Source organism: Amblyraja radiata, chromosome 15, assembly GCF_010909765.2.
Source record: "Amblyraja radiata isolate CabotCenter1 chromosome 15, sAmbRad1.1.pri, whole genome shotgun sequence".
In the NCBI taxonomy this organism is placed as follows: Eukaryota; Metazoa; Chordata; class Chondrichthyes; order Rajiformes; family Rajidae; genus Amblyraja; species Amblyraja radiata.
The window spans coordinates 24,933,646-24,958,000 of record NC_045970.1 but is presented as its reverse complement, the minus strand read 5'-3'; the positions used below and the strand labels follow the sequence as shown (position 1 = coordinate 24,958,000).

Genomic DNA, 24,355 nt, shown 5'->3' with positions numbered 1-24,355 from the left:
TCTTATTTGATATTATAATTCTCTGCATTAAATATAGACAAATGTTTTCCTGGTTGTCTCTTTTCACCCTAGTTAGATCGGAATGTTTATTTTGTATGTAAACCCCCATGTTTGATGTTCAATTGAAGGACCAGAATTGTCATGATGTTGAAGATTTCGATGAACTGAAGGATGAACAAGAGGATGAATTACTGTCCTTATCAGAAGCATTGGAATCACTCAGTCTCTCTGAGTACCTTGCCACTTTGGAAAATGAAAAAATAGACATGGAATCATTAGTAAGTTTTTCAGTTTAATATATTATAAGGATTTTTTTTTTCCTGGACCAAAAATAATTTAGTACAGTTTCTAATCAAAACGTCTATGTTTTTTGAGTCATGTAGTTATATTGAGCCATGTGTGAATCTGTGAGTGTGCATATGAGTGTATGAACAATTTTTATTTTTCTCACATTTTTGCCGTTTTATTGTTATTTTTTATCTTGTACATCTGTGCTCCGCTCAGTCAGTGCGCCTGAATTTTGTTGTATGCACCACTACAATGACAATAAAGTAAAGTATAAAAGTATATTCTGTTTAAATATTTTCTAGTGTAAGCTTGACCTTTGCAGATCAACTTTTAATGATATAGAGCGATTCAAAGATCTCTTCCCTCCCCATCTGGTGCCTGACCTGCTGAGTCCCTCCAGCATTTTGGGTTTTGCTGAAGATTCCAGCATCTGTAGTCTCTTGTGCCTCACAGTTGTTCCTCTTTTTGTTGAATGTAAAGTTACTCTTCTTCCCACTGAATCTCTCTCTAGTATTACACTTTATACTGTTCTTATTAAGGACAAGTATTGCTTATTAGTAGTGTTGCCGTAGTAAATTCAATCTCTGGAAAAAGATGGAATAATGTTTTGTGTGTCTTCGCCAGCTCAATCAATATATTCTTTGCTTCATTTGGTTTTTAGCTCATGTGTACGGTGGATGACTTGAAGGAAATGGGGATCCCTCTTGGACCAAGAAAGAAAATTACCAATTTTGTAAAAGAGAAAGCAAATGAACAGGTAGCTTCATTTCCAGAAAGGTGCTTGAAATGCAATGCCTTAGCAATCAGCAATTTAAAATAATTCTGCTCTTCTGAATGCCATGTCTGCATCTGTGAAAGAGAATCAAAAACTAATATAAATAATATTTAAAAGAAACATGGGTACTGCATTTTGCACTGCTTTCTTTATTCAGATTATTCTTTTGATTGGTTTATATAGGCAGGATGCAGCAAGGACTGCTATAGTGGATAACGTTTCTGATTCCCATTGTTAAACAATGATACTGATAGAAAGTGGTCATTGTCTGCCAAGGGTGAATAATCCACAGGCACTTGCTATCTGATGCGTCACAAACATTGCTCGTGGTTCTGAAAATGGATCGGGCATTATTGTTACAAGGTCATAAGACCAAAAGATAGGAGCAGAATCAGTGCATTTGACCCATTAAGTGCTCTGCCGTTTGATCGTGGCTGATTTATTTCCCCCCCTCAAACCCAATCTTTGATGCCATTACTAAATAAGCACCTATCAATCACCACTTTAAAAATACCATATGACGGCCACAGCCGCCTGTGGCAATGAATTCCACAGATTCAACACCCTCTGGCTAAAGAAATTCCTCCATCTCCATTTGAAAGGTCTGCCATTTTGTTCTGAGGCTGTACCCTCTGGTCCTAGACTCTCCCACAACTGGAAACATCCTCTCCACATCCACCCCAATGAGGCCTTTCACTATTCTATGGGTATTAATGATCTCCCCCCCCCCCCCCCCCCCCCCCTCGATCCAGTGAGCGCAGGCCCAATGCCAGCAAATGTTCCTCCTACATTAACTGTATCATCCCCAGGATCTGATCAAATGTCAACACATCCTTCCCAGTCATAGGAAATAGATGGTTAATTTTGCCATACTTGCAAATCATTCTATTCATGATAGAGTATGGAGTTTAGCAGAACAGGATCCCACTGGAGGGAGGTTGTCTTCTGATGATACTATGACTCAAACTATGATATGTAGCAGCTTGCTTTGTGCTTAAGTTTGAAAGTGCCTTGTCTAAATCATCCTCTTCATCCATTGTGGTTGTAACATGAAACTAATTTTAAACTGACTTACACAATTATTGAGTTAGACGATTTGGTTCTTTCAAACCAGACTGGCTGAACTTTTAAGTGGTCCGTTTTGTGAATTTGAACTGTATGTCTTTCCAATGTCATTCTTTTTGCTCAGCATCCCTTAAAAAAACAGTGGTGCTGTGTTTAACGTCATCAAATGTTTTTTTATTTTTATTTGAAACAAGTAGCACTAGTATGATAGAAACTGGGAAAAATTGAGACCAATTAAACATAAATCATTTCGTCCAAATTTTGTTGCAGAGGCAAACGTATTCGTACACGCAGGCAGGCAATAAATTCCGCATATGTGGCCAAAATTTTATCTTGGATTTGATGTTGTTTAAAACTAATATTTTGTGTAATCTGTTCAATTTCCTATGCACTGTATGAGTGTTGTCAGTGTTTGGAAAGCAGTTGGAGGGTTCAAATTTGTGACCTCTATGCCAACAGTTCTGCTGTAATTAGCAAATAAAAACAATTTTGTGTGCTTCAGTTTTTTTTGGACTTAAATTAAGCAGAAAAGCACGAAAAAATAAATGTGTCACTGGCTTTGTTGATATGGGGCAAAGGGCTAATTAACTTAATTTTTGCAATTTCCTCTTGTATTTTGTCTGCTTGATGGATTTTCTTTTTAATATAGTTGTCTGCATAACACATTTGACGATTATCTTGTATTATGACTTTAACTGCTGCTCTCCAGTTTTTGATTTCTTGAGTTGTAGACCAAGTTTGAGATTTGAATGCCTATTAAATAATTAGGTAATTTTTTTCCCCCCAGAATATTTTTTCAGAGATTTTTCAGAATTCATTCTCGCATCACTGAACACGATCCACCCAAACACTCTCAAAAATTGACCAACAAAGTTTATTTTATGTTGAAAAAGTTTCCAGAAACCCTGCTGCATAAGTCTAATGTTTACTGAGTTTACTAGTGAATCAATTTTAGTATATGCTTTATTTCCACCTCAACTGTGTTCACTGGGATTGTTATAAATAAAAAAATTGGTGTGTTGAATTTTTTTTTTCCTTATTTCAAAAGGCAAAGAAAAAAGCTGCAATGGAGAAGAAGGCAGCACTAGAAGCCCTGAAGAAAACACAGCAAGAGGCATCACAAAAGAGCAAGGAGGAAGCTGCAGAAAAGCAGGGCACGTTGAAGAGAGTACTATCATATGGTAGAACCGCCATTTCATCTGTCAAAGTGCATTACGACCATTTTGAAGCTGGTGCTGGCCAGGTAAAGGAAATTTTAAAGCTTGAGTTTGGCAGTTGGATTTTTTTTTTGGACACTGAGTAAACACATATAAGATGATTGTGTGGGTGTCTGTGAATGGGCATCCTTTTAAGTTTCCCTGGCAGCTGTTAAAATCTAAACTGAAGATGTTTGCATGTACTTCATTCTATGGTAAATTCTGAAAGTTTGCTGTTCCTCCTGAATTGATTCGATTTAATAGTAACTTTTTCTAAACTTTGGCCCCCATTCCCACCAATGTCCTATTCAAGGAAGCATCTGTTGCAAAGGAACAGGTTCAAGGATCTCACCAGTAGAACAGAAAAAGGCTCACTCGTGCCCATCGGTGAACCCCTCTTGTACATGAACTACCATATGGTTTACCGGTACCTGCCTTTATACAAGTAGAAATCAGCTGCTCCCAAATTCACACTACAACCAATGGCAGGGGACAGCATCCGAGCGAGTCCTTTTAGTCCTTTTAATATAGTGTGGACCCCGCACTAATTTATGGAAATTGTTTTGCTTTTTATAAACTTGTTCTGGAACTATCCACCCATATACGCTTTAGTAATGTAAATTCAGGAGTAGATCAGCTTTGGCCAGTAGTTTCAAGCATGGATAGAAGTAAGTCTGGGGCTCCTGTACAGATAGTGTGAAACAAGTTGTGACAGATATATAGGATTGATTGCGTGGTCTCCATGGAGTATCTCAGACCTCCCTGGATACTCATTGTACGCCAAATATTTAGCTGCCACTAACATGTTACATACTAAAAACGTTATTTGCCTCTAATGTTTTTTTTTGTTTTTAGCTTTAATTTCCATACATTTTTTAATTCAATTTTAATTATGTTGCTGTTTGAGACATTTAAAATGTGTAACTTCCTTCGCAGTTGACAAAGCTTCGTGCTGAGTATCATCATAGGTTGTAAGAGCAGAATTAGGCTATCTGGTCTATCACATCTTCTCAGCTTTTCAATCTTGCCTGATGGTATATTTCCCTCTCAACTCCATTCTCCTGCCTTCTCCCCATAACCCCTAACACCATTACCAATCAATCTCCACCTTAAAAATATCCACAGACTTGGCCTCCACAACCTTCTGTGGCAATGAATTCCACAGATTCACCACCCTCTGACTAATGAAATTCCTTCTCGTCTCCTTTCTAAAGGCATGTCCTTTTATTCTGAGACCATGGCCTCTGGTCCTAGACTCTCCCACTAGTGGAGACATCCTCTCCACATCTAAGCTAGCATTGCGAGCTGCCAGAGGCATTTTGAGGCCAGGGGTTCCCACTGAATTGCTGGAAATCCTCATGCCATCAAGACCATGTCACTGAAGTTAACACTGCAGAAGACCTGCACATGACAGCTCATCTGGTCGATGTAAGTACAGGTGTGGAATACCACGGGTGGTGATTCTGGCTGGTTGGGGTAAATTTGCCCCAGGTTGGGAACACTTGATGTAGGTGGACAGTAATGTTGTCTAGATACAGGGTCTCTCATGTTTATTTGTATATATTTTTTTTTACCAGTTATAACAATAATTTAACGTTTGAGTTACCGAGAATTTTGCTGTTTAGATTTCATTTTGCTATTCATTGGTGTGTTGCTTTTTATTCTCAGGTTTCTGTGGCTTATCATGGCTTAGATTTTGAGCCAGACAACTTCTTTGCCTTGGGTTCTCCCGTCGGTATGTTTCTCACAGTGCGTGGGCTGGAGAAAATTGATGAAAACTACAGACTACCAACCTGCAAGGGATTTTTCAATATCTATCATCCAGTAAGTTTAACTTATTGTGAACTGAGCTTTAAAGTCACTTTGAACATATAAGAGTATAGCATAGGAACAGGCCCATCAGTTAACCATGTCTGTGCCAAACTTGCTGCCAAATTAAACTAATCCTTTCTGCCTACACAGGATCCATATCCTTACATTCTCTGCATAGTACTGTGCCAGCTAAAAGTCCTTTCAACATTACTGTCGTGTTTGCTCCCACCATAACTCTTGTCAGCATGTTCCATTCTGTGTAAAAATAAACTTCTCCTGCAGATCATCGTTAAAGGTTCCTCCTCTCATCTTATAGCTATGACCTCCATTATTTGATATTTCCACTGGGGAAGAACATTCTGACCGTCTACCCTATCTTGCCTCTCATAATTTTAAAATCTTCTATTGGGTCTTCCCTCAACCTCCGATGGTCAAGAGAAAACAATCCAAAAACTCCACCGTTTGGAAGATAACGTGCCCTGGGCAACACCATACTGATTATTCCTAATTGGCTGTTTTCCTCCCAAATATGAGTGATTCCTCTCCGACAGCTTCCCTGCAACAGATGTGAGGCTCTCAATATAATTTCCTAAATTATCCCTCTTTCTCTTCTTAAACAAGGTCAAGGTTTCAAGTTCATTTTATTGTCGCGTGTACAAATTAAGGTCCAGTGAAATTTGAAAGAAAGGAACAACATTGGTTAATCTCCACAAGACTTCACCAGTGGCTAGAGTGGAAACAAGGATCTATATCTTCAAGAGACATAACACCACCCCCTTCTTTATCGCAAAATGCCAACGCATATTATTATATGAAATTGTTATTTTATGTTCCTTTCATGCTATGACCTCTGCTCCCTGACTGTAAAAGGTTTTCTACAAGTCTTTTCCAATACTTCATCCTGTCGATTACTGTAATGCTTTTTCTCCTTGTTATTAACCACTGTGATGAAGAGAACTAAGGCCATCCTATTTTCTCTGTATAGTTAACATCAGCTAAGGTAGACTATACAACCATTAAGAAACCTGTAAATGTATCCAATTTCTTTACAACTAGAAATGTATTATTGGGAGCATTCATAGGTTTGAACAGTTTTAATTATCCGGAGGATTATGGATAATAATGTAATCTGTACGCAGATTTGGTCGTCATTTTTAAAATGATTGGACCAATGTAAGGTGTCACACTCCAAACGATCAACTGATTTTATTATTACTGAACTATTATCGTCAAGTCAAGTTTATTCGTCACATACACAAACGAGATGTGCAGTGAAATGAAAGTGGCAATGCTCGCGGACTTGTGCAAAAAGACAAACAGACAAACAACCAAACATACTATAAACACAATCATAAACACACACATATTCTTTTACATATTAAATATTGGAAGGAAAAACGTTCAGTAAAGTTAGTCCCTGGTGAGATAGGAGTTTACAGTCCCAATGGCCTCTGGGAAGAAACTCCTTCTCAACCTCTCCATTCTCACAGCATGGCAACGGAGGCGTTTGCCTGACCGTAGCAGCTGGAACAGTCCGTTGCAGGGGTGGAAGGGGTCTCCCATGATTTTATTGGCTCTGGAGTTGCACCTCCTGATGTATAGTTCCTACAGGGGGGCGAGTGAAGTTCCCATAGTGCGTTCGGCCGAACGCACTACTCTCTGCAGAGCCTTCTTGTCCTGGGCAGAGCAATTCCTGATGCTAATATTTCCGGACAAGATGCTTTCCACAGCCGCTGAGTAGAAGCACTGGAGGATCCTCGGAGACACTCTGAATTTCCTCAATTGCCTGAGGTGGTAAAGGCGCTGCCTTGCCTTACTCATGAGTGCTGAGGCGTGTGATGTCCATGTCATATCCTCAGAGATGTGGACTCCCAGATATTTAAAGCAGCTCACCCTATCCACAGTATCCCCATTTATCCTCAATGGTGTGTACGTCCTCGGATGATGTGCCCTCCTAAAGTCCACGATCAGCTCCTTCGTTTTTTTTGATGTTCAAGAGGTGGCTGTTGTCCTGGCACCAGAGTGCTAGACCAGCCACCTCCTCCCGGTAGGCCTTCTCGTCGTTGTCTGAGATCAGGCCCACCACCATAGTGTCATCAGCAAACTTAATTATTGAGTTGGAGCTGAACCTAGCCACACAGTCATGTGTGTACAGGGAGTACAATAGGGGGCTGAGGACGCAACCCTGGGGCGATCCTGTGCTCAGGGTGAGGGACTTCGATGTATTCCCTCCCATCTTGACTACCTGGGGCCCGGCGGTGAGAAAGTCCAGGCCCAGGCACACAGGGGGGTGTTGAACCCTAATTCCAGTAGCTTCCCGGCCAGTCTGGTGGGGACTATCGTGTTGAAGGCTGAACTGAAGTCTATGAACAGCATCCTCACGTAGCCCCCCTTCTGGCTGTCAAGATGAGAGAGAGCGGTGTGCAAGACCTGGGAGACCGCATCGTCCATGGATCTGTTCGGACGGTATGCGAACTGCAACGGGTCCATGTTCCGAGGGAGGAAGGCGCAGATGTGTTTCTTCACCAGCCTCTCGATTATAGATCTGTAGCTTGAAAGGTGAGCCCAAATCTTGATCTTTGTCTGCATTGAATCACGAAATACACCTGCTGTTCAGAGCATTGCTTTTTAGATGAAAACATTTTACATGAAAAATAAAGTATTGGATCTGCTGTGAACTATCAGGTCACTATAAAGTAGATAATTCCTTCCAAGTGCATGAAAAGATAAATCGTGAGTATCATTATATTAGAATGGTATATATCTTGTTTAAATTTTTTTTTTACAAAAAAGAGCTAATGAAAGAACTCCTTCTCCCAGGATATCTATGTCAAATATATGAATCTAATGAAAGTTGTGAATTTTAATCCTGGTTTCCATGGATAACTCTGAATAATTTGAATTAGAAGTTACAATATATTCCCTTACATTTCCAATGAGAATAACTAAATTGGGCAATACAGAGAATATTTAAGATAATCTGAATCAGAGTATAGACTATTTTGACAGGCTTGATCGCTACCTGCCATTCTGCATTTTCATTTTCATTTTGCTACTGGGAGTGCACTTCAGAAGGCCAAGAGTAGTAATGCTTGAAATCTTAGTAAATCCCAGCAGATCGCTCTGGAAGCTAATCACAAGCCTGAGGAGACTGTTCTATCAAGTGTATACTCAGCAGTCTCCTTGCTCCGTTTGAACATCTTATAGTCAATTTGAGACCAATTGATAGTAAATATTTTGTTGGCTGCTGTTTGTAACAATACCTCCATAAAATTATAGTCAGTAGGCAATGTCAGTCAGCCTTTTGTTATGTCTTTGATACATTTTAATAAAATGCATATGTCGTAATATTAAATGTGATAGTATGTCAAAACTTGACTTGCACTACATGTCAAATTTAATATCATTTTGTAATGGAAAAGAGATGATGCATTGTATTGCTATACAGAAGCAGTATTTAAGGTGCAATTTCCTTTTTAGGACATTGCAAATTTATGTTATTTGACTTGAGGGTACTTGAATTTCATCAATTAAATATTGTCCAACTATTCAAAAATGCATCTTCCATTTGAAGAAAACGGGTATACCTCAGATCTTTGTGCATGTGTCTGACTTGCTGCCACCCAAAGACTCTGCCCTTTCAACGCTGCCCTGTCTAATTTCCCTTTTTATATCTGTTAAAGTCAGTTCATCCAAACATCTGCTGTCCATCACCTATCATATTTCATGTTCCATTTGCCCACCATCCCTTTTCCTGCTATTTTACAGTGGCTTCCACCATAAAGTCCCTCGTCTAAAATTCTCAATTGCGTTTTGAAGATTTCATGTTCTCAGCCCATCCTTCCTCCCCTCCCATTGCTATTTCACTACACTCAAGTTCAAGTTCAAGTGAGTTTATTGTCATGTGTCCCTGTATAGGACAATGAAATTCTTGCTTTGCTTAAGCACACAGAAAATAGTAGGCATTTACTACAAAACAGATAAATGTGTCCATATACCATGATATAAATATATACACACATGAATAAATAAACTGGTAAAGTGCAAATAACAGAAAGTGGTTATTAATAATCAGAGTTTTGTCCGAGCCAGGTTTAATAGCCTGATGGCTGTGGGGAAGTAGCTATTCCTGAACCTGGTTGTTGCAGTCTTCAGGCTCCTGTACCTTCTACCTGAAGGTAGCAGGGAGATGAGTGTGTGGCCAGGATGGTGTGGGTCTTTGATGATACTGCCAGCCTTTTTGAGGCAGCGACTGCGATAAATCCCCTCGATGGAAGGAAGGTCAGAGCCGATGATGGACTGGGCAGTGTTTACTACTTTTTGTAGTCTTTTCCTCTCCAGGGAGCTCAAATTGCCGAACCAAGCCACGATGCAACGGTCAGTATGCTCTCGACTGTGCACCTGTAGAAGTTAGAGAGTGCCTTCCTTGACAATCCGACTCTCCGTAATCTTCTCAGGAAGTAGAGGCGCTGATGAGCTTTTTTGATAATTGCGTTAGTGTTCTCGGACCAGGAAAGATCTTCAGAGATGTGCACGCCCAGGAATTTGAAGTTCTTGACCCTTTCAACCATCGACCCGTTGATTTAAATGGGGCTGCGGGTCCCCCTCCTACTCCTTCCAAAGTCCACAATCAGTTCCTTGGTTTTGCTGGTGTTGAGGGCCAGGTTATTGCGCTGGCACCATATGGACAGTTGCTCGATCTCTCTTCTATATTCTGACTCATCCCCATCAGTGATACGCCCCACAATAGTGGTGTCGTCAGCGAACTTGATGATGGAGTTCGCACTGTGGTTCGCTACGCAGTCATGGGTATAGAGTGAGTACAGCAGGGGGCTGAGCACGCAGCCTTGAGGTGCTCCCGTGCTGATTGTTATCGAGGCTGACACATTTCCACCAATACGAACAGACTGTGGTCTGTGGATGAGGAAGTCAAGGATCCAGTTGCAGAGGGATGCGCAGAGACCCAGTTCTGCGAGTTTGGTGACCAGTTTGGAGGGGATGATTGTGTTAAATGCCGAGCTGTAATCAATGAACAACAGCCTGACATATGAGTTTTTGTTGTCCAAGTGGTCCAGTGCGGAATGGAGGGCCAGCGAGATCGCATCCACCGTTGATCTGTTGAGTTGAGGTAGGAGTTGATTTGCTCCATGATCAACCTCTCAAAGCACTTCATCACCACCGGCGTTAGTGCCACTGGTCGATAGTCATTGAGGTACGTCACCTTACTCTTCTTGGGCACCGGTATAATTGATGTCCTTTTAAAGCAGGTGGGGACCTCACACCTCAGAAGTGAGAGGTTGAAAATGTCCGTAAAAACTCCCGCCAGTTGGTCCGCACAGGTTTTTAGAACACGACCGGGTACACCATCAGGACCAGGTGCTTTTCGGGGGTTCATCCCTCTGAAGGATTTCCTGACATCGGCCTCTGTGACTGAGACTGAAATGCCATCACAGCGAATGGGGGATCGGGAAGGCGCATCAGTATTCTCCCTATCAAAGCGTGCGTAAAACGCACTGAGCTCGTCAGGGAGTGATGTTACACCGACATTCGAGCTGCCTCCTGGTTTCGCCTTGTAGGAGGTGATTGCATTCAGGCCCTGCCACAGCTGCCGAACATCTGTCTCGTCCTCCAGTTTGGAGCAGAAGTCCCTTTTGGCCTTTTTGATGGCCTTACCAAGGTCGTATCTGGTCTTCATGTAGGCCACTGTATCATTGGAGGTGAATGCCCTGTGTCTGGACTTCAGGAGAGTGCGGATCTCAAGGTTCATCCAATGTTTCTGATTGGGAAACACTCGGAAGGTTTTTGTAGGGATGCAGTCCTCCACACATTTCTTTATGAAGTCTGTAACGACTGTGGCATATTCGTTCAAGTCCGTTGCCGAGTCCTTGAACATTGCCCAGTCTACAGACTCCAAACAGTCCTGGAGTTGTTCTTCTGCCCCCCCCCCCCCCCCCCCCCCCCCGACCAGCTCTGTACTGTCCTCACTTCTGGGGGTGCGCTCTTTAATTGCTCCCTGCCCCTATGTACCCTTTACATATACCTTCGCTCCACCTGCTGTTAAGATTTATTTTAACATTTCCATGTGGCCAAAATTAAAGCCTGTTTTGGCTTTGCTTTCTCCTGATTTTTGTTTTGAGACATTCCAATATTAAAGGGGAGTACTGTTCAATGTCATTTTCTATGTTTTGTATAATGGGAGCAACAGCTCAGGAGTGAATATAGAGTCATACAGCATGGAAACAAGCCTTTTGGCCCAACTTGCCCATGCAGACCAAAATGCCTTATTTTCACGTCCCACCTGCGTATGTTTGGCTCATCCTTTAAAACCTTTCCTATCCATGTTCCTGTCCAAATGTGCCAAAAGCTGCCTTGACTACACTATCTACCTATGATATCACTTTAAAGGAACTATGTATCTGCCCTCCTAGATCCCTCTGCTCTACAACACTGCCATTCACTGAAAGTCCTGCCCTGGTTTCACTATTCAAAATGCAACACCTTCGACTAACCTATATTAAACTCTGTTGACCATTCCTCAGCCCTGCTGCCCAACTGATCAAGATGCTGTTGCAACTTCTTAGTCCTCACAGAAGTAATTGTCTTCATAGATTTTGGGCAGCACTGTGGCACAGTGGTATAATTGCTGCCTTACAGCGCCAGAGACCCAGGTTCAATCCTGACTACAGATGCTGTCTGGAAGACAATGTGTTCTCCCTGTGACTACATTGTTTTCTCCAGGTGGTCCAGTTTCCTCCCACATTTAAAAGACATGCAGGTTTGCAGGTGGCTTCTGTAAATTATCCCTCGTGTGTAGGATAGAACTACTGTATGGGTGATCGCCAGTCAATAAAGACTCGGTGGGCCAAAGGGCCTGTTTTCATACTATATCACTAAATTAAACCAGCTACATTGTTGATGTTATTTGAAATTGGGTAAGAGATGTCAAGTATATGAATTTAAAAAATGAATCTAGTGGGATAGCTGGGAGTGAGGTTATAGATAACAAATGTATATGTCTAAAGACCTAAATAGGATTGTGGTCAATTATAGAGGTAGGCACAGAAATGCAAGGATTGATTATGTTCTTCACCTTTTTAGGTGATGCAGTAATAAAAATAAATTGGCTATCCTGAAAATATTTAAGTATAAACCTTCTCTCGGATGACATCTGGGAGAAGTAATACTCAATTCTCAGAAAAAATAATTCTTGCAACTTGAATATTGCTTGTCTTTATCTTTGTGGTTCACATTGAGTATTGATTTGTTTTTGAAGGAATTAATGTGCTGTCACTTTTCCTAAAATAGGTGTATGTGCACTTCTTGGGTGGCATAAGGTTTCTGCTAACCTTGAGATTTGATTTTTTTCCAACCTGAATCTTCAAATTCTATACTCCAGTCTGCAGATTAGTTTTTAAGCCTTGCCCAAGAGAGATGGAAGGAGAATAATAAATCAACAATGGTGTGTGATTAAATTATTGTCACCTGGAATCCTTAATTATTAGATTTGGCTTACCTTCTAAACAACAAAGACAGGTTTAAGTGGGGGATTGTATTTTTTAAACCTGAAATAGCACCCCATCTCTCTCTTGAAATGTCCTTTTCACTTTGTATCCTCTGTCAGTGCTCAATGACTTCAAAACCTTGATCTTAATTCATAGATTTGCTCTGTTTGTATTTCACTCCTTCACTCGTTACACTCTTCCTCTTTTTAATTTACCGCTTTAATAAAATAATAGTTTATCTATCTTAGATTATTTATCTCAAGTGGCTTGACTGATTCTTCAAATTAAATGTGGTTGTAAGTGTCGGCTGTTGTTGATTTAATGCCTATGTCATTTTCCTGGCTTAATCCCTTTTTTTTTTTTTGTAACAGAAGTTGATTCAATACTCATAAGTACTTCATGAACTATTATGAGTGCATTCATTGTGGCTTTGTTCCAACTATAACTCAAAGTGGGAAATGTGGGCCTAACAAATGAGAACAAAATTGGGAAATGCACTCTTGCTTGCCCCATTGATTACAATTTAGCCCAGACATGTCATGACCCAACATAAAAATGATTTTTGATTAAAATATGAGTGACTTATGAGATTGCTGAGTTTTCTGGAAATGGCACTTTGATTTGTATTGTCAATTCATTCCATATCACTTTGAAAGATTTCCAAGCAATATATATTACAAAATACTGAAATATTTATAGCGCAGAATAACTACTTAGGTCCATTGTGATCTTAGTGCTTCACACAATACTTTTTTATTCATCTAATTTTGCTAAGCAATCCTTGTGAGGTCTTCATCTTCCAATGCCCTTTTCCCTGATCAACCAATAGCTGTGATTGGATTTAAGGTGACAGTAATTTTCATCTTTGATGCCTGCCTTTGCCAAGAAGTGCATTCGATCCCATTTGAGATTCCAGCTACCAATACAGATGTGTACAGCAATTTGTTCTTCCCCCGCACAATTAAAGCATGGAATAATCTTCACCCTACCATAGTTACCCAACCAGATGCAACTAAATTGAAGGTAGCTCTTTCTTCCCAAAAACCCTTACTGGCTTAAGTCCTCCCTCCACCACCTAGAGTTTAAATTTCATTTGGAATATTTTGGAGGACCAAGAACCAAATGCAACTGAGATATGGGAAGTGGTCCACTTTTCCAAATCATTCTTTGAACTTTAACAGAAGGTAACGCAGTGCATCAGGGACGGATTGATTATGGACATTTTCCATGTGTGACAAGTGTAGGACCAATACTCTCATGCACTTCAGTGAAAGCATTGATGATAACTTGGAGCTTAGTCTTGATGCCTATGTTTAAACCCAGTCAGTCTGTAAACTGCAGCACAGCCATTGAGGTTTGGATTAACTTGGTCTGCAAAGTGGTCACTGATTAAACATCTTCCCAATAGATCTGAAGCTTAGCTCCGTTTTTGCGGCAAGTTTGTTGGAAATGAAGTACAACATTGACACTTCTTCCCTTTGTTAAATTCTCTACCTTGTATCTTCGGACAAGACAGCAAATAATATTGATCTATGGGTCTGCAGACTTCCTCAGCTAGACCACACCTCTTCCCATTTTAGTTCCTAAGTTTAAATTCTATTCATCTGGCATGTCGTATCTGTTCTGATGATAACTTGCTCATCACTGTTTTTGTTGGTGTCTTACCCCTGTATTCTAATGGATGCACTCATGTCTCAACCTCAACTGCTCTATTTCATGCACTTTGCTCCCACCTCGCTCAGATCCCGGCAGAACAGAGATGGCAGAGATTCCTTTGTGTTCATCTTCCTCCTCGCACCAGTATACTGTAGATTATCCTCTACAGTATCTGTCACCTTCAATGAAATTTAAAAACCAGGCACATTGTTCCCTCTCCCCACCTTTCTGAGTTCTGAAGAGATTGTTCCTTTCGTAACATCCCGATTTGCTCCTGTACGGCCACTAACTACTCCCATAATACTTTCCCATGCAACCATTGACCTTAAACCTTTTAACTTTGCCTCTCTACGGCAGCGGCTTGACCTGCTGAGCTTTTCTAGTAGTTTGCTTTCATCTGTATATATTAGAGGTTTGTTTTATTAGGATCGTACTTGCATAATTTGGGTAATAACTGCTTTAACTCGGTTTTCACATCTCAGCCTCATCACAGAGTTTGTGTAAGAGAACTACAGATGCTGGTTTAAATCAAAGGCAGACACAAAATGCTGGAGTAACTCAGCGGGACAGGCAGCATCCCTGGAGAGAAGGAATGGGTGATGTTTCGGGTCGAGAAGGGTACCAAAACGTCACCCATTCCTTCTCGCCAGAGATGCTGCCTGTCCCGCTGAGTTACTCCAGCATTTTGTGTTTATCTTCAGCAGAGTTATTCTGTCATCAGTCTTGAATACATTTTTGGAATTAAAGCAAAATTTCGACAATGCTTAAAAGTTGACGAAGTGTCAACTGTTCAGTTTTGTGTTTGTTTTCCAATGTGGAAATGACTCTGGGAAATGTTTTCCTTTAATATTATGGTGATCATTGACTTTGGTTTGGTTTGGGTTTGCTAATCCACAAAGTTGTTCATTTCAAGTGAGTCTGTAAAATAATATTGAATCCATTAATATTTTATTGAATTAACCCTTGTAGGATAAATTTGTAATTTTTCACTGTTGTTTTAACTGCTACTTGATAATCAAACCTTATTTATTTTCTCAGTTGGATCCGGTTGCATACAGGATAGAGCCCATGATTCTCACCGATTTGGATATAAAACCAGTCCTTGTACCACATCACAAAGGCAGAAAGAGACTACACCTTGGTAAGTCAGTTATTTTACATTTGTTGCATTTGAATCTGTAAATGTAATTATGTCCTTTTATTCAGAACTCTGTAGTAACATTTAAATTTGTGTACAACATTATTATTAAAATATAATATGCTACAGGTGCACAACCTTTTATCCGAAAGCCTTGGGACCAGACACTTTTCGTAATTCGGAAATTTTCGGCTTTCGGATTGGAAGATTTTTAGTGTAGATTTTAACGGCTGGCCCAGTGGTAGAGTGCTCGGCTCATATCCGCAAGGTCGCGAGTTTGCGCCTCGATCCCGGCAGTTACTCGATCGCGAGTTTGAGTCTTCAATGTAGTTTTTTCTTGCAGAATAGGAGAGAATAGGGAGGGTTAGGCTGGGATCATTCTCTGCGAGATGATCTTAGTGCGGGAGACAAGTGTAGGAGAGGTGTACTGACTGTGTGGGCAGAACTTTGGAAGTGATTGCCCACCATGCTCAAAAGCCGCTGTGTCTCCCTGTCCCTCCAACTCCAGAGGAATCCACTCCCCGATGGGCCGCTACAGCGACAAGTGGCAGTTCGCCCACAGCCCGAGCTGCGCCACCCCAAGAACAAGACGTACCTTGCACACCATCAGCTTCTGCCCCTACGGGGAGCGTGTTCCTCTGGAGTTGGAGCGGGGCTGGGCTGGAATTGCTGATCTGGGATCTCCGTGCTTGCAGTGGGCCTGGGGGTCGGTGTCCCGATGAGGGGCGCAGCTTGGGCTGTGGGCGAACTGCCACTTGTTGCCGTAGCGGCCCATCGGGGAGCGGCTTCTGGTGGTCCTGACGTCTCTCAGCTCCTGTCCAGGGGGGTGGCCGGAGACGTCAGGACCAACAGGAACCCGCTCCCCGATGGGCCGCTACAGCGACAAGTGGCAGTTCGCCCACAGCCCGAGCTGCGCCCCCTCATCCGCAACCCGGGTTCCTCTGGAGTTGGAGCGGGGCTGGGCTAGATCTGCTGCTGGCTGTGAGTCTCTGGGATCTCCGTGTTTGTAGTCGGTGTCCCGTTGGTCCTGACGTCTCCGGTCATCCCCCTGGACTGGAGCTGAGACTGGGAACTGTACCGCCCTTGCCCCCTCCCTCTGCAACTGCAAACAACCCCACAGTTCCCAGTCTCAGCTCCTGTACAGAGGGGTGGCCGGAGACGTCACAGCCCGAGCTGCGCCCCCTCATCCGCAACCCCAAGAACAAGACGTACCTTGCACACCATCAGCTTCTGTCCCTACAGGGAGCGTGTTCCTCTGGAGTTGGAACGGGGCTGGGCTGCTGCTGGCTGTGGGTCTCTGGGATCTCCGTGCTTGCAGTGGGCCTGGGGATCGGTGTCCCGTTGGTCCTGACGTCTCCGGTGACTGGCACTGACCTGCTGGCATCGCCGACGTGAAGACAGTGCAAAGCCCCCGCACCGGTGCAATGGGCGGGGAGCTGGAGAGGGGAGGGAAGGGGTCACACACATGGCCGGGAAGCAGAGGGGTGTAGGTGAGGTGAAACTGAAAGGAGCGACAATCTGCTGCTGCCTGCCCGCTGAGTTAAAAAGTTCCCACGCAAGACTCACGATACACTGTGTATCGTGAGTCTACCGTGGGAACTTTTTAACTCAGCGGGCAGGCAGCAGCAGATTGTCAATTATTAACCCTCCCGCGCAATATACCCTCACCTTCTCTTTTATGAATGGGGATTTAGTTCCCCTTTCTTCGAGGACCGACCGGAGGTTCCGCTGTCACCTCTGCGGGCCGCCCTCGTTGAACGTCTTCAAGGACCTTTCTTCAAGGACCGAAAAAATGTCCGCTATTAGGAGGTTTTCGTTATTTGGATGTTCGGATAAAAGGTTGTGCACCTGTATTGTCATCTGAATGCAATGCTCTACCAAAAAAAACAAAATTTGAATTTGAGCAGGTTAAATTTCTTTGAATATTCCTGTTGAATCATTTGTGGTTCCATTTAAAACAGTCAATATTTTCACAACCTATAAAGCACATTCGCTTTCTGAAATATAAATTGTTTCTTATGTCCAGCACACCCAAATTGTTAGGCAAGGACACAGTACTGCCTTCATAGGATACAGAATTTAGGTGTACTCTCACTCTAGGTCAACCTGCAATATTCCTTGAATCACCAGCTTTGTCCCTTATCACTTTTTTTCCCTCCCAACTCTACATATTGCTTGGACACCCTTCGGAGAAACGGACACACTCGGACTCAGAAAGAGACGAGATGATACATGTCAGAATTTGTTGCTGGTTTTATTTTGAGATGAGGAGCAATTCAGTAAACAAGGAAGACAAGCAGGCAGAAATTGACAAAGATGGACCAAGGGGGAGAATGCAATTAGAGGATTAGCTTTATGTCAGTGAATATCAACCCTCCAGCCCGTCCTCCACCAAACAAATTGGAGTGGAGACACACTGCACTTTGTTCACTGAACCTTGTTGGTTTCTGCATTAGAGAGAGCACCGGAAGTCAGGATCGAGCCATAGAACATTAAACCGAACAGGCCCTTCAGCCCACAATGTCTGTGCTAAACACGTTGCCAAGACCACCTTTTATCTGCCTGCACGTAATTCATATCCCTCCATTCCCTGCATATCTATTTGTCTATCTAAAAGTCTCTTAAAAGTCATGATCATATTTACCTCAACTGCTATCCCTAGCTGTGCGTTCTAGGCACTCACCAGCCTCTGGGTCAAACAAAAGATGTCCTGCACATGTCCTATAAACTTTGCCACTCTCACCTTAAAGCTACAGTGTATGGCCTTTAGTATTAGATTTTTTTTCCATCCTGTGAAAACGGTTCTGACTATGCATAGAGGGAGGCAGCAGCACTCTCAGCTGTGAGACCCAGTGGATTAGCAGTTGTCAAAATAACAATGATAAATGTGTTGATATAGTATTTTTAATATTATAAAATGTCCTAATATTCTTCCCAGAAGCATTGTCAAATAAAAGTTTACATTACATAAGGGCTTAATTAAGGTCTAAAGCTTGGAGGAGCAGGTTTTAACAAATCCTTCAAAAAGAGGAAGAGAGGCTGAGATTTACCAAGTAACCTTTAGGAAGAGAATTCCAAAGGATGGAGAGGGGAGAGTGGGAGGGTTAGAGGGAGGAAGGGAATAAGAGAGGTAAGGAGAAAACAAGGAAGAGAGAGGGTGGGTGGGAGGGAAAGGTGGAGGGAGGGGGGAGGGAGAGGAGGGGGGAGAGAGGGATGGGGAGAGAGAGGGAGCGAGGGAGGGAGAGGGATGCTTCTAAAATGGCTTCTACATCTGGTGTTAAAAGCAGGAAGCAGCCGTTCAAACAGATACAAAGAGATGGCAATGAATGCACTGTCAAGTAAGGTGCGTAGAAGACGTCAATTGGTAGCAAAGTTATGCTTTCTTGTACTCTTACATGGGTATGACTGCACATTAAAAAAACACATTTAAAAATATTTTCAGCAAAATGGCACTGTGTAAAAATACTGATTTCCTCAGTAAAATACTGATTTTCAGGTACTAGAATACTGAAATGCTCTGACAAAACTTGGATGCTCTGGATATAGGTAAATTATATGCTGGGCTGTTCCAGTAAGTACGTAAGAATCAAACAGGTTACTGCAACCTGAAGTTATATTTAACTCAGACCAACTAAAGGCAGTAAATTTCCTTCCCTGACAAATATTTGTAACCCAGTTAGGATTATTATGCTCAATAATATCTTTACCCTAAAACTGCATTGATTCAATTACAATGGTAAGTTCAGAAATGCAAAATTGCAAGGTATTTATATGTTGCCCAGTGCAAAATTAATTCCATGGTCACAGATTGTCAGATATCAAGCGTGCGCTTTATTACATATCTTGGCATTCTCATGGCATGACTTCGTGATAATGCTGATAGTGATTTCTTCTTTCTTCTTTGTGCGCCCCCCCCCCCCCCCCCCCCCCACCTTCGCATCAGTCTGAGGCAGGGTCTCGACCCGAAACGTCACCTATTCCTTTGCTCTATAGATGCTGCCTCACCCGCTGAGTTTCTCCATTATTTTTGTCTACCTTCGATTTTTTAGCATCTGCAGTTTTTTCTTAAACTTGCTGATAATGATAATGCTATTAATCAAAATTTAATATTTTTATCATGAATTTTCTATTTATTAAAGTGCTATTTCCTAAAATCTAATTTGAGATTTATTTATTAGACTTACCTAATAGTTTTTGTTTTATTTGCTCCATGGAGAGATCTTTAAAAAAAAAAAAACCTGCCCAATCTCTTTGTTATAACCTGACCTAGAAAATCTGAAGTATCTATTGAAACCCTGGGAGTGTTATCAAATGCATGCATATTTTCATGGGAGTTTTGTCTGATACTGTATGATAATGCAATAGATAATAAAAATGTCAAAATCCTATATTGATAATTAGAAATTCATATTATGTCAGATTCTACCACATTCTTATCACTCTCCCTGTTGCCTGAGATGTGTATTATTCTGTTAAAATATAGTTGATGCTGGAATGAGCTTGTCTGTTGCTCATAGTGACTGTGTATCCAAATGGATTTGAGTGACAGCCGCTAAAATCATCGTTCTTTTAAAATTAAATTCTTGTTTCCATGCATCTGCAGGCAAATGCCCCGTTTAAAGCCTTAAAAAAGCTATTTTGGTCACATTTAGTTAAGTTGGAAGTCTCAAACTATTCAATTACCTTTTCTGTCTAAAAGATGATCCCCAACATCACCCTTCCCCGTTCAATCACCAGCTTTCACGAACTCTATCATCTGTATTCACCTATTGCTTCACGCTAATTTAATACTCATTCAGACCATCTCTCACTTTTCCCAACATTATTGATTCCAAACAATGCACCATGTTTAAGAAGTGTTTAATCTAATTTATTCCATAATTCCTATTGTAGTGTGCTGAATTTCATTTGTAGAAAATAAAAGCTGATTACGTGATACAGAGCCCTCGTGAGACTTGTACAGAGCCCTAGTGAGACCACACCTGGAGTATTGTGTGCAGTTTTGGTCCCCTAATTTGAGGAAGGACATTCTTGCTATTGAGGGAGTGCAGCATAGGTTTACAAGGTTAATTCCCGGGATGGCGTGACTGTCATATGCTGAGAGAATGGAGCGGCTGGGCTTGTACACTCTGGAGTTTAGTAGGATGAGAGGGGATCTCATTGAAACATATAAGATTGTTAAGGGCTTGGACACGCTAGAGGCAGGAAACATGTTCCCAATGTTGGGGGAGTCCAGAACTAGGGGCTACAGTTTAAGAATAAGGAGTAAGCCATTTAGAACGGAGACGAGGAAACACTTTTTTCTCACAGAGAGTGGTGAGTCTGTGGAATTCTCTGCCTCAGAGGGCGGTGGAGGCAGGTTCTCTGGATGCTTTCAAGAGAGAGCTAGATAGGGCTCTTAAAAATAGCGGAATCAGGGGATATGGGGAGAAGGCAGGAACGGGGTGCTGATTGAGGATGATTAGCCATGATCACATTGAATAGCCAAATGACCTATTCCACCTATTGTCTATTGTCTATTCCTTCCTTGCCATTCACTTTCTCTTTCTAATCTTTCTGTTATAATTTTCCAACATTTTATCCTAACAAAAGTCTACGGTGAAAGTAGTTTCTTTTAATTTATTTCCTGGATAAGATAACTTCATTATCTTGCCCTGTTTTTAATCTAACATTAATGATTTTTATAAATATAACAGTGCCTATGTCCTTTGTTTCATTTTCTCAACCAAACTATTCATATTAAGGAAGAATTTCTTGCATTCTTTCAAGTTTTAAAAGGTTGCATTCAGTATCATTTATTGAATATATTGTCTCATGTTTTCCTTTTTTGTATTTAAAAAAAACCTTCTTATTTAATTTGTGCCATGTCATGAAAAGAACAAATATTAAAAAGAGTTGTAGAAATAAAATTGCTTTCCCATCACTACTTAAATTATTGAGCCTGAAGTGGCGAATGCCTGGTCCGAATGAATTACGTTGCTGTACCTAAAGTATTCTCCCATGGGTTGAAAGATGAGATGTGTTTTTATTTCTTAACAAAAGGTCAGATTGTAGTTGTGGGACTAATAAAACCATGTGTTTTGGTCACAGTATGGTTGAATGTATGCAGACTCCAGTTTCTCACTCAAGATAGCATTACACTTAAGAATAACAGCTACGTTTCAAATGTGTGATTTCTGAAAGATGTTTGCAGCTTTTTTATACTGGATTGTCAAACACTTTCATCAGCTTGTCAAAATGCAATAAATGCATGCAAAGAATTTAACATTTTTATATTTAAAGAGCTAAAGCTACCAATGCCGATATTGGGTCATTTCTCTTGCAATTATTTATCAATTTACCAAAGCTAGATTGAAAATGATTTTAATGAGGTGGCTTTTTCTTAAGCACAAACAAACGGTAGTAAAACTAGAAATCAGTAAAAAAAAAAAACCCTGTATATTTTTGATGACGTTTTTGATGTATCCCCATGCAGCTGACATATCGAGATTCTAAAATGAAAACTTAGTGCTGGAAATGCACAACAGATCGGATTACTATAAAAGTGAAAAGTTGATACAGGTTGCATGGCAAGTAATGCTGGTGCCTCATAGAGCCAGCAAACTGCATATGATCCTAATTCCTGATGCTGTCTGTGTGCAGTTTGCACCTTCTCCCTATGACTGAATTTCTCTCATTCCCTTAAATCATGTTAGCTGATAGGTTAATCAGCTTTCATAAATCGCCCCTAGCGTAAAAGTGTGGTGGACAATTGATGCAGTGAGAGTAACTGGGGCACTGTAATTGCTGGGGTTAGTCTGAGAGCCAGCAGAGAAGCAATGGGCTGCATGGCTGGTTCATATACCACAAGGAAATATGAAATGGTGCTTAAGAGAAATTGAAGCAGTCATCCTTTATTGTACAAGCAAAATTAGCACCAATGACTATATGACATGAGTCTCCAATCTCCAAAGATGCTGCATGTAATGTCACGGTAAAGTAATTTTTCTGCTCATAGCTGAGTTGCCAGAATTTCATTCAAGATGGAAATTGGTTTTACTTGTAAGAATTCTGAGTAGATAATGGAGTCGTTTACTATCTTTTCTTTTGCAGAGTTGAAAGAAAGTTTGTCCCGCATGGGTTCCGATTTAAAGCAAGGCTTCATCAGCTCTCTGAAGAATGCCTGGCAGACACTGAATGAATTTGCACGTGCCCATACTTCTTCAACTCAGCTACAAGCTGAACTAGAGAAGGTAGCCAACCAAATTAAAGAAGAGGAAGAAAAGCATGTGGAGGAAGGTAAATTAGACTCTCTTCCATTAACTGTTGATATATGAACCAATTGTATCCAATGTTTTCCCCAAATAAGTAGTATTATTTATTGCATCTGCAGATTTCCCCACATACTTGTGTACGAATTCAGATGCACTATTAAGAAAACATTTAATCTTTACCTGTCATATACACTTACTGCAGTGGATTATTTTTCAGTTGATAAAGGCAGGTTTTGTGATGTTTTGCAAACGCTTTTATGCAGTTAACATGCAGAATTACATGTTTTCATCGTGCAATTTTATTCCAACTTGTGCTTAAGTAGCTGTGATAAAGTATATCTTAATATGTATTTTAATAATTAAATACAAGTTATTTGTGTTTTAAAGTATAGCTTCTTGGTGGGTTGGAATGGGAGTAGGGTTAAGAAACGTGGAAGCTGAACTATTGCAGAGAGTATTGTGGTGTTTTGTTTGACAAAGAGGGAACTGAAACATGCCAGAATCGGATAATGGATGCCTTCACTGGGGGAAGAGTACAAAGGTATGCTCAGGTTTATGGAATATCAAGAACAGATCGAGTCATCATATGACCAATCATAATCATTGAGGCATTTCTTTATTTCCTTATGAGGTAGAAGGAAACTATTCTGCACATTGAGTCAATGGCTACTCATCGAGTTATTCTATCTCTCTCCCGCCCCCCCCCCCACCAATTTTCCACATCACCTATTCTCCCCACACAGTCCTAACAATGTTATTATCCACCTAAGCTTGGGGAAATTTGGAGCTACCAATTAACCTACCAACCTACATATCTATTGGATACGAGAGGAAATGGGAGTACGGGGGGGAACTAATGTGGATGAAAAGAAACCGTGGAAACGCTGTACGCACAACATTGAAGGTCAAGTCACACTCAGGTCAGTGGAGAGAGAGAGTAGATCTCGCTCTGTCAGTATCCTAGAATGATTACAGAATATGAGGAGGTCAGTCATTTCACTGCGTTCATGCAGCTCTCTATCAATCCTTTCTTTGTAGTCATGCCAATTTGTCTTCATATTTATCCAGATCCCTCATGAAAGCCACAGTTGGACTATGTCAGCCTTTCAATTTCCAACCACATGCTGGATTAAAATGCTTTTCACATGTCGTACTTCATACTATTCCCTAGATTGGTGACCTCTATTCCTTTGCTCATCAGTCAAAGGAAACTGCCTCCTACAATCCACTCTGTCCATTTCTTTGTCTTCATCTACCAAATCTCTCGTCAGCCTCCTCTTAGCTGATGAATAATACTAATGCAATCTGTGACGAAGGGCTATTAACTATGTAAGGTAGCGGTTTGTAGAAAATCGAACGTGAAGAAAACCAAGTGAAACAAAGTAGTTCTCATGGTTGAGGTGTCCTTGAACATGGCAGGATGGCTGAAAGGAAACCTGCATGGAATTAATATTTAGAGTGAGGGTGGATGGGACACTGGTGCTATCTGGATTGTCTCAACCGTGTAATCACATTGGCAGTCTCTGTCTTGATGAATAATGTTTTGACATATTTTGTTGATGGTGTTTCAAAATATGTTGAAGGATGTCAATGGAATTTAGGTATTGCAGGTAGCAGTGAAGTAATGGTTAAACACAATCCAAGTCAGAAAAATCAATTAAAAAGGGGAA

General features: G+C 41.1%; 1 protein-coding gene across 5 annotated transcripts in view; it reads left to right on the top strand.

Annotated features, from left to right (window-relative positions):
* The window catches only part of LOC116981101 (SEC23 interacting protein), an 87,986-nt gene that overhangs the window by 29,140 nt on the left and 34,491 nt on the right, over positions 1-24,355 (top strand). For 3 of the 5 annotated variants that reach the window (XM_033033823.1, XM_033033825.1, XM_033033822.1), the window contains exons 11-16: positions 129-278; positions 950-1,045; positions 3,174-3,371; positions 4,993-5,148; positions 15,333-15,435; positions 22,525-22,710. In XM_033033823.1, the coding sequence (XP_032889714.1) occupies positions 129-278; positions 950-1,045; positions 3,174-3,371; positions 4,993-5,148; positions 15,333-15,435; positions 22,525-22,710 (889 nt within the window). The remainder of the gene's footprint in view (positions 1-128; positions 279-949; positions 1,046-3,173; positions 3,372-4,992; positions 5,149-15,332; positions 15,436-22,524; positions 22,711-24,355) is intronic. The other 2 variants (XM_033033824.1, XM_033033826.1) reach the window with 1 other exon arrangement.